General features: G+C 34.8%; 1 protein-coding gene across 1 annotated transcript; it reads left to right on the plus strand.

The window, feature by feature from the left end:
- The first annotated feature begins 3,506 nt into the window (after window positions 1–3,506).
- LOC131047035 (wall-associated receptor kinase-like 6) lies at window positions 3,507–8,074 on the plus strand. The gene is made up of 3 exons (XM_057980829.2): window positions 3,507–4,532; window positions 6,373–6,537; window positions 6,635–8,074. Exons 1-3 carry the CDS (start codon window positions 3,599–3,601, stop codon window positions 7,876–7,878), a joined length of 2,343 nt encoding a protein of 780 aa, XP_057836812.1. The 5' UTR covers window positions 3,507–3,598; the 3' UTR covers window positions 7,879–8,074.
- Window positions 8,075–10,595: the final 2,521 nt, after the last annotated feature.

Below are 10,595 nucleotides of genomic sequence, written 5' to 3' on the forward strand. Positions count from 1 at the left end.
TCTACGCGCTACGAAATTTTTCGTATACGCTACTCTTTTGACTAGACACGCTAAAACGTAAAAATCTGCATAAAAAATTCAAAAAAAGATCAAAAACGACAAAACCAAAAATCAAACAAGGGTCAAAAAGGTTGACTTACCGGTGGTCCATATGCGGTAGGCCTCTGATACCTCCTAACGCGCTCGAATCGGTGAGAAGAATATGGAATCGACATGCTGACTTCTCTCCAAATGTCACTATCTCCAAAGTCAACAAGCACAAATGAGACAAAAGGAATTACCTTTTCCCCTTTTATAGGGTAAATCAAAATTAGGGTTACACAGAGGAACACGAACATCGCTCATGGGATCTCATACCAACCTACCCAACATCATTATCGAGAGATGAATCAATTTATGCATTCAACATAGACCAAAATTTACAATGCTATCAAAATTATCCAAATCAAATCAAATTTTCAAAATTTTTGATTCATCACCCGAGGAGGCATTATCACCATCGATTATCAAATCTGGGGCACAACGTAAAATTGATCATAATTAAATCAGGACAACACATCATTTTCTTTGAATCAACATGTGCACACACGTCACTTCAAAGAGGGGCAAAATGTAGACACCGAAAAGTTGCATAATTAATTAAGTGAATTTTACTCATTTAATTACTCTTAAATTCTTCTAATTAATTAAATTAAGATTTAATTAATATACCCTTCTTCTATCTAAGCCATTTAATTAAATTTTCATTTAATTAAATTTACATTTAATTAAATAGTTTCCCCCCAAATTGAATAAATCTAATTTATTCAAATTACCAAGTTGCAACCAAATTAAAATAAAACAAATTATTTTAATTAAATCCTATTATTCCTCACCCACTTGCATTTTTCTACATCTCCCACTTGCAACCCCTTCCTAAATTCTTCTAGATTCTTCTAAACCTAATCAATTAACCCAAAACCATTCATTATCCCTTTTCCCTAAATTTGAGGAGGTCACTTCTCAAATTTGGAGGAAAGTCTTCCAAATACATTAAAGCCTTTATCCAACTTGTTGAATGCCCCCAAATTTGGAAGGACTCTCACAAATTTTTCCCCAAAGTCTTCAGGCCATTAATGGTTAACTAACCCTTAGTGGCATGATTAGAGACCTTTTGCCTAACTCAACCTTCATCTAACCTAAGGGTCTCATCAAACATTCATTGCTTTGACCATAGTTATCCCTTTAACCTTTGCACAAGAGTTTATCCTTTGGGTAAAAGCTTTATCCAATGGATAACCTTGACCTAACCTTAACCCTTACGTCCTAGGGTAACCATGAGGTCTTCTCAAGCATTTAATGCTTCCTACCTCTCCTCTCAACCAACCTTATGTTGACAATCATCACCATTTTATTGGTGAGAATTGTAAACATGGATTGATAACTTTCAATCCTGACCCTTGATTAACTCTTTTAATCTTGACCATCCATTGCCCTATTTTTGCTATAAATAGAGCTCTCCTTCCTCCATTAAAAGGATCCAGAGATTCAAGTTTCATGCATCTAAGCTATAGTCATTTTAATCTAGCATTTAACCTCTCTTTGAATAGAAATGATCTTAATAAGCATTTTAAGAAACATTTCCATTATCATAAGAAATACATGTTAGACTAGTATAGTATGTCAGGATAGTATTTATGCTAATCTTGTCATCTTATAATCTAGTTTATTGCATCTTGTAGAATCAGACATAGATAGGAATGCATTCATACTAAATCAATCAAAAGCATCCCTCGTTCTTGCATTTGTCATCTCTAAACCACTTTGCTCAGTGATCAGAGAGCAAAGACATTGGTTTGAGGGACCTTGTGAGATAGAGAACCATGGAACTAACCTTGAGAAGTTGAGTCATCCTTCATGACTCCATAACTTGCACCAAGAAGTGTTGTGGGTGTGTGAGCAAGCCTCTTTGAGCTCCACTTTTCACGTTTTGAGTTTCATTGACCCACTTTTCCCGCATAGAATTATAAGTGTGAAAAATATATTATTAATATTTTTATATTATAAAATATTAGTAAATGTTCAAAGAGTTGAGTTTAATTGGTTTAAACATTGAGTTTTCATTATGGAGATCCAATTTCAATTCTCAAAGGAACATCGAGTATGGAATTTTAAGTTGTAATTCTTGGTCTTCAATAGTTGACTTCTAATATGGAGGTGGTTTCTAAATAAGTGAAATTTTGTAAACTATTATCAATATTAAAAAAAAATTATAAAAATTATAAAATGAAAATAATACATAATTTATTTTTTATTATTAATGTGATTTACATTCAAAAACATTCTTGAAAAGTGGAAATTTAATGCTAATAGATTTCCACAATCCATGAAATTGTTTTCTGCATTGCTTCTGGATTTGATTGTGTGAGAGTTTTTTCATCAACGTTTTGAATCACACTCTGTGATCCATCATCGGGATGAAATGGAAATTTATTTATGATGAGTTAAATTATATATTAACATCTCTCACTTGTCAATTAGTAAGTTAAATGAGTTATATAATGAATTAGTTCATAAGACACAACACTTGTTAAAAGTTTTCCAAATGGGATAGTGAGTGAGGTGGGCTTGATCTTGGGAAAACATGATCAAGCAAAGCTTGAATCAAAGTAATACCTTATGATTTTACCCTTATTCTCATCACCTTGATGAAATAAATGTTAATACTCACCAAAAAAAAAAAAAAAGATTTATATGAACCACAATTCATAAAGTATGAATCAATTAATTTAATTTAAAAGATACACACTTGAATTGTGATAAAAATACCTTCATTTATTATGATATTGCTATGAGGATTCAAGTGTGTAGCTTTTGAGTCGAATTCATAGACCCATGTTTAATTGATAGTGGTTCACAAGAACCCATCTCTCATGAGAATGAGTGGTACACTTAACAAGTACACCATTCATCGTTGAATGCTAAGTGTGCCACTCATTCTGAGATGAATTCATGTGAACTACTACTCGTGAAAATATGGATCAATGAAATTGACTCAAAAAATACACAAGTGAATGGTGATAAGTGTAGAAACTTACAAGTACACAATTGAATGGTGATAAGTGTAGAAACTTACCTTCATTCATCTTGACTTTATATAGAATACGCATTAAAATCTGGATGTGGCTAATCTCCACACAAAACAACATTCCGAGGTTTTAAAATCCACAAAACACAATGAAATTTCGTGAAATTTTCAGTAGCTAAATCTTCATGATCTGTATTCCATTGCTGTAAAAACACAAAAAATCAGACCAAAAAAAACTATGTTTTGCAGATCTGAAATTTTTTTTACAATACCATTTTATGTGAAGATTAACTGCAGACTTAAAATCCTACCGTTCCCTTTGCACCATGGAGAGCAACAGCTGGAATCTAATGCATGATATGGAATTTCCATTAACTACTTTATCTTGTTTTAAAATGCGGTAAGGAAAGCACTTTCGACTAGCAGTAGACTTTTCAACGATGACTTTGACAGTTCTGAAGACTTCCACCAAACATTGAACAATTTAGGAAATGTTTTTGCCAAAACCCTCGTCTTCCTGGCAATTAAATAATGAAGGAACTGATAGTTTCAGCAATCTGGTCTATATACACACCTCTTTACAGTGCCTATAACTTCCTAGCCAAAAGAACGATGAAGTTTATTGTTCTTCTTTGCATGGCATGCTGCTTCTTGTGTTTCGTAAGAGAAGCTAATGGCTGCCAGTATCCACAGAGATGTGGGTATCTCAACATAAATTACCCCTTCAACATCAAGGGTTCGAATTGTGGGCACTCCAATTTCTCTCTTGTATGCAAACACAACTCCACTTTTGGAGAGGGGAACACCACATTTCTTTCGACTCCTACAGGCGAATACCAGGTCTTAAAGCTCTCAAACGACTCTCTCCTAATCAATGTGACTCATCTCAAAGCCATCAGTTGCAGCGTCTCACAGACTGGAAAACAAAACTTTTCACTTCCCAGAAAGGGCCCTTTCACAATATCGGGTTCCAATGTGTTTGCTTCAGTTGGTTGCTATGCCAACGGATCGTTTTCCTCTGTTACCCCTACCTCAAAGAATATAACAGTTGGAGGAATGTGTGCGGCTTCGTGTTTGAAGATCAAGAACCCTGACTACTGTAATGGGTTTGGTTGCTGCCAAACTACCTTCATGGAGAATTGGAGAAAAGTGAAATTTGAGGCGATGCCCTATGCGAAGCCGACATCTGGTAAGTGCGTGTTCTCTACCATACTTGATCCAGCGACCTTCAAGATAGAGGAGTCTGATAAAGGAAAATTTGGGGCTGGTACTTATGGCCTAAAGATCGATTGGGGTATTAATGTTACTGAAACTAATATTTGTTCCACTGCCAAACGAATGGACAATCTATGCTGCTCCAACCATGCTCATTGTAAAGATGTTATCGGCATGCCCGACTACAAGGTGTGTGTATGTGATGACGGGTATGAGGGTGATGGTTACCAGGGAGGCCTCCAGTGCACCGGTATGGTACTAAACTCTGTGTTTTTGGGTTAGTTTTATGGGCTAAACTTAAAGTTCCCCTCGGGTGATACTTGTTCGGTCATCTTTCTTGCCTAATGATGCTGTTTTGCAATGATTTTTTATCTAGACTCGTAATTGGTTGTAGTGATAAAATTTTCATACTCAGTGGAACAATTTCCCTGCAATTTCACTCTCATGGAGATGCTTTCTGACAACAGACAATAAGGCTGCCAGCTGTCCACAAAAACCACCTGTGTGTGTCTACTGAAGTCTGACATTTCCAGTAACAGCAAATATTTCGGATTTCCGCAATACTTGGTTCATACACAGACTGGAAAAGCTCTAAACTATACAACAACACAACATCATAACCTAAATCCTTTTCGCTAGCATCAACAGTGTCACAAGAAAAGCAACCCGCTGTTCAGATTACCCATGGAGAAATCTGAGTTATTTTCGGTTTGTCCTCCAGTTCATCTACTTCAGGATCAAGACTCAGTTCTGTCTATTCTATCTGCAGATCAACAAATTAATCTTATGCCAATTGACATGCATCCTTAATATTCACTCAATGTTTCCTACTCCCAGTTAGAGGTGGTTATTTATGTAGATCAAAACCCCTCCCGGTATAAAGCTGAGATTTTTGAGCTATTCCCCTTAAGAAGGCCGAAATTGTTCGTCACACCTTGTACAATTAGCCCTGTTTGCCGGGCTCCCTGCATCCCGAAAGTTGGTATATTCTTTGTTAAAGAATTTTTTCATAGTCCATAGCCGACCTTGATTTTAGGCATACTAAGAAACCCAGATAATAAACTGTCGTAAGTGTTAGAAGACAGTTTGGGTGATTAGTTATTGTTAGCAATTTAGAAGGTAGTTGTTCAGATTAGTTGGATTCAGTTGTGAACCCTATTGTATAAATGTGTAGTTTGGATAATGAATTTCAATAAGACATTCTTGATGTGTCCTCCAAGTCTCTCTGTATCTTTGTGTGTTGGTGATCTGCAGATCATCATTAGGATTTTGTTTGCAATTGTTTTGATAACTTCAGCTGTAGTTTTTCCTTATTCTCAGTTACAATTAGGTATATTCCTGGCCCTCCTTCCTCCTAGCAGTTAGTATATTTTCTGTTGAAGATTTTATCCACAGCCCAAATTGATATGAGGCATCCTAGGAAACCTGAACGATCTGAAAGAGTTCCTCACGGCTAATAACAATTAGATGTACCCCTGCTCACGGGAATCCCGTCTCCTAACAGTATACTATACTTTCTGCACAGCCAAACTTGAATTTGTTTATTATAGTAAAACGTGGCTTAAAAATTAAGCCCCGTGCCTCACCTTAAAATCAAAATGTTTGAACTGGCATGTTTACTAATGCTGTGTGTCAATTCTTATTGCTGATCTAATTTCTTTTATGATAGATTGCAAGTGCAAGACAATTTCATTTATTACAGTTCACAAGCAGAGTTTAAATAGTTCATGTTGACCTAGACGATCACAAGCAAGGAAAGGAAATAGGTTTCCAAATGGATTAATCATGCTTTCAGCATGCTACGTGCAGCTCACCACAACCGATGAGAGCTGGTGCAAATCCCAGCTAACTCTGAAGGAAGAAAAACTCTTAAATAAGCAGAATATTACCCAAAGAAGGGGGAATTTACCTGATTGAAAAAAATGAAAGAATAAACAATCTCATTAAAAGGGAGGTGAATTAATCACCAGTTTTAACGATTTAATACTAGTTGAAAAACAAGTAAACCAGTGAGAAATAGAATTGAGTTTTCTTTTCAGAATTTATTTGCAGACTTATGTAAAAAAATTACTTAAAATTAAATCTTGCAGATATTGATGAATGTGCTGATCCGAAATTGAATGACTGCATTCCACCACCGGTGGGACTATGTCGGAACTTAGAGGGTAGTTTCACCTGCTCCTGCACGAAGGGAGAAGGCGACGGTAGAAAGAGTTGCACAGAGAAAGCCAGCATACTCATCCCTCTGCTTATAGGTATTCTCTAAATTATGTTCATGTTATGCAGGGTTTGAACAATAGATTGTAAAACTCTTCAACAGTGGCTGATGAATATTGCTAATTTATCACGCAGGAATCTTTTCATCGCTGGTAGGGGGGTCTTTGATTGCAGGGGCCATGGTTTGGGCAGTGAAGAAAAGGAAACAGAAGCTTCTGAGAAGAAAGTACTTTCTCCAAAACAGAGGCCTTCTGCTGCAAGAATACATCTCTTCAGACAGAGGGCGAAGGAAATCCACTATTTTCTCAGAAGCAGAGCTCATAAAGGCAACTAATAATTTCTCCGAAGACCTTAAAGTCGGAGTTGGAGGTTTTGGTTATGTTTACCGGGGCAAACTAGCAGAAGGCCGAATGGTGGCCATAAAAAAATGCAAAGAAGTTGATGAGGAACAAATCGATCAATTCATCAATGAAGTCATAATTCTGTCTCAGATTGATCACAGAAACGTTATAAAACTTCTGGGCTGCTGCTTGGAAACTCGAATCCCTTTACTGGTCTATGAATATGTCTCCAATGGCACACTATCTGATCATATCCATGGAAAGGATGGGATGGAATGCTTGACATGGAATACGAGGTTACAGATCACAATAGACACTGCAGAAGCACTGGCTTACCTGCATTCTTCTACATCAGTTCCAATTGTGCATAGAGATATCAAGTCTGCAAACATTTTACTTGACTCCACATGCTCTCCAAAGTTATCAGACTTTGGATTGTCCTGTCTAATGCCAACGGACAATACCCATCTGACTACCGAAGTGAAGGGGACATTTGGGTACTTGGATCCACACTACTTCGTGACTGTTCAGCTCACACACAAATCGGATGTCTACAGCTTTGGAGTAGTAATGGTGGAGCTCTTAACCAGCATGAAACCTCTGTCTATAAACAGAGCAAAAGAGCAACGGAACTTGACAGCCTTGTTCTTGTCTAAAAAAGGCCAAGGTCTTCTTCATGAAATATTCGATACTCGCTTAGTGGGAATGGATCACATTGAATCCATGACAAGTGTGGCTAATTTAGCAGAAGCTTGTCTAGATGTGGATGTGCAGAGGCGACCTTCCATGAAGGATGTTGTTCAAGAGCTCCTGTGGATTAAAAATGGGAAGATGAGAGGAGGAGAAGGGTATACTTGGCAAAGCCAAAAGGATATTAATGAGGAAGAGACGTCTGTGCTTATTGATTCAGAAGAGAGGAGCCACCATAAAAAAGTGAGATTTGATGAAAGTAGCAATGTGTTTTATTCATTTTCTGGATCCAATGTTTCTTCCACCTTTCAGGTAGAAAGCATAGATTCTGTGGGTAGTGGAAGATAACAAATTACAGTGTACAGTAGACTCATTCTCAAATATACAGATCAGTAGATCTAGTTAGAATTGTTCTTAATATGTGGCTAATGGAATTCAATGTGGCACCAACATGAGAAGTACAAGGTGGATACTTCTTGGATTGCAGAATAAACTTCTGGTTACAATTAGATGCACAGATAATCAATTTATTTATGTTTAGTGATATATGTGTATAACATATTAAGAACTTGCTTTGGCCTCATAAGTAATGAGTATATATAAACATCTTGATGCTAAGAATGGGCTTGCTCTTAAGTATTGGGAAATTAGCTCTCAACTTTGAAATTTTTTATTTCATTTATTTATTATTTTTAAAAAACTTAATAGTTATTTGGTACTGTTTATAATTATTAAATAATTGAATTTCATTAAAATAAAGTGTGAGATTTTGATTTGACATTTGTGTCACTAACATGTTTTGATTTTTTTAAAAATAAATTAGTAGTTATCAAATGATGTAGGTGGTCTATTTTAATGATGTTATAATAAATTATAGAATGATTATAAGAGCTAAAACTAAGGAAACTTACTTTGGACGTGATGATGAGCATTTGTGACAAATTATAACAAATTCCTTACAAGGTGATAATTTATTTTAATGATGTTATAATAAATTATAGAATGACTATAAGAGCTAAAACTAAGGAAACTTACTTTGGACGTGATGATGAGCATTTGTGACAAATTTTAACAAATTCCTTACAAGGTGATAGTTATAGACTATTCTTGGGAATTCTACATGTGCAAGGGGCATGAGCATTTATGCCTCTACTTTTATGAGCTATTTTTTGGTTTGGAGGATCATAGTTTTGGTCTATAGTATTAACATTTGGTTTATGCTATCATTTATGATATCTTGTATTGTATTTGAATATATGTTTAGGCTTTGGGATAATAGTTGTAGGTTGAGGGTCCTAACATTACTCCTTGTTGCATATTGGTGAAACTTCTATAAAAGCTTGTTGTGCAAGTATATTGTAACCTTGAAGATTATTTAGTAATATATTGATCTACTTTGGAGTGTGGGTGTTTCTCCTATAAATATTTTTCTCATTCTTTGTGTAAAGTTTTATTGCATATTAATATTACTAGCATACCTATATTTTAAAAAATCTATGTAAAATATGTCAAGAGATATCAAATTTTAAAAAAATTAGCATTCATAAATAAGGAAAAAACCATTATATACACCATGTAAGTATCATTATAAAATCCTAAGAAAAAATATGCACACTAAATTGCATTAGATTAAATAAAATATTCATGGTTTTATTGCTTGATTATGGAAGCCATTAGGACAGCTAGTCCAGTATCCAAGTAGAAATGTAGCCTCTCTCAACTCTTTTCCTTGGTAATGAATAACTCGGAGAAATAAAGAAATTTATTTAACCCACATGCAAAATAGATATCTGTGATATAAAAACTTCCCCAATTAAAAGAAAATTTATCTACAAATGAATGATGGTGCACATGACAACATGCTTACTGATGCAAAATGATTGACGTCACAATAGTGAGCTTCATTAGCCTTGAATACCATAACCAAATCCATGAAAGTTGAATCCTTAGGAAGACTCCAATAATCTATAGCTATGGAAGGTGCCGGTGTGTTTGGAATGTTGTGATTTGATAACATGTATTGTATTTGAATATATATTTAGGCTTTGGGATAATAATTTCTAGGTTGAGATTCCTAACATTACTCCTTGTTGCATATTAGTGAAACTTCTAGAAAGGCTTTCTCTGCAAGTATATTGTAACTTTGAAGATTATTTAGTAATATATTAATCTACTTTGGAGTGTGAGTGTTTCTCTTGAAAATATTTTTTCCATGTAAATTATTATGTATTTATTTTTAATGCATATTAATATTATAAATGTGTTTCTATATAATTTTTTGTAACTTCAACTTAAATTTGAAAAAAAATGTACTTTTTCCTTTCAAGGTTTAGTGTAGAAATTGTTTTTGCAATCTTAGCTTATTTTTATAATATTTAAATCAAATTTAAAATGGTCTACATATTCTTCTCTCAAGGTTTGGTGTATGAAGCTTCTCAAACCTTAGCTTTCTTACATGTGGTATCATAACTTGATCCTTTTGATTTCATTCATTGGTTATTGGATTTTTTGAGCTAATCTAGTATTGACTAAGCCTCTATAGAAGATATTTTATGATTTAGTTGTAAGAATTATTCTGTTGGCAAGCACACTAAGGAGAATAGAGGTAGAAGTTTTTTTAGCAAGCCAAATTTTTAGGGAACAAATTTTCTCTAAAAAAAATTGTATTCCTTGAGAATGGAAGAAGGTGCATAAATTGCAAACTACCTAAAATCACTCAATACGTTGGTGGCTCATTTGGTGTAAAAATGGACGATGATGAGAGATGTCAAATCAAGTTTTATTGTTTGCTTGATTCATTGGATTCTTTTGTTATGGCTATAAAGACTGGTTCAATTATCTTGAAAGTTGTACATGTTATGGATTATTCTCTTTTCAAAGAGATGAGGAGGAAGGTAGCCATTAGTGCCAAAGAGGTACTCAATATTTGTGGAAGACCTAAAAAAGAGGCAAGAAGAACAAGAACTATGACAAGTCAAAACCAAAGTCCAAAGGGAGATTTAAATCTCTTAGGAAGTACAAATTTATTTGTTGGAATTGTAGTAATCCTAGACACATTTGTAAGG

The sequence above is a fragment of the Cryptomeria japonica genome, chromosome 7 (genome assembly GCF_030272615.1).
Source record: "Cryptomeria japonica chromosome 7, Sugi_1.0, whole genome shotgun sequence".
NCBI lineage: Eukaryota > Viridiplantae > Streptophyta > Pinopsida > Cupressales > Cupressaceae > Cryptomeria > Cryptomeria japonica.

Bases quoted from the DNA above. Each gene is read 5' to 3' on its own strand.
- LOC131047035 (XM_057980829.2), top strand. From the start codon at position 3,599: ATGAAGGAACTGATAGTTTCAGCAATCTGGTCTATATACACACCTCTT. The intron at 4,533-6,372 runs GTATGGTACTAA...TAAATCTTGCAG, and splicing joins GGGAGGCCTCCAGTGCACCG to ATATTGATGAATGTGCTGAT. The intron at 6,538-6,634 runs GTATTCTCTAAA...TTTATCACGCAG, and splicing joins ACTCATCCCTCTGCTTATAG to GAATCTTTTCATCGCTGGTA.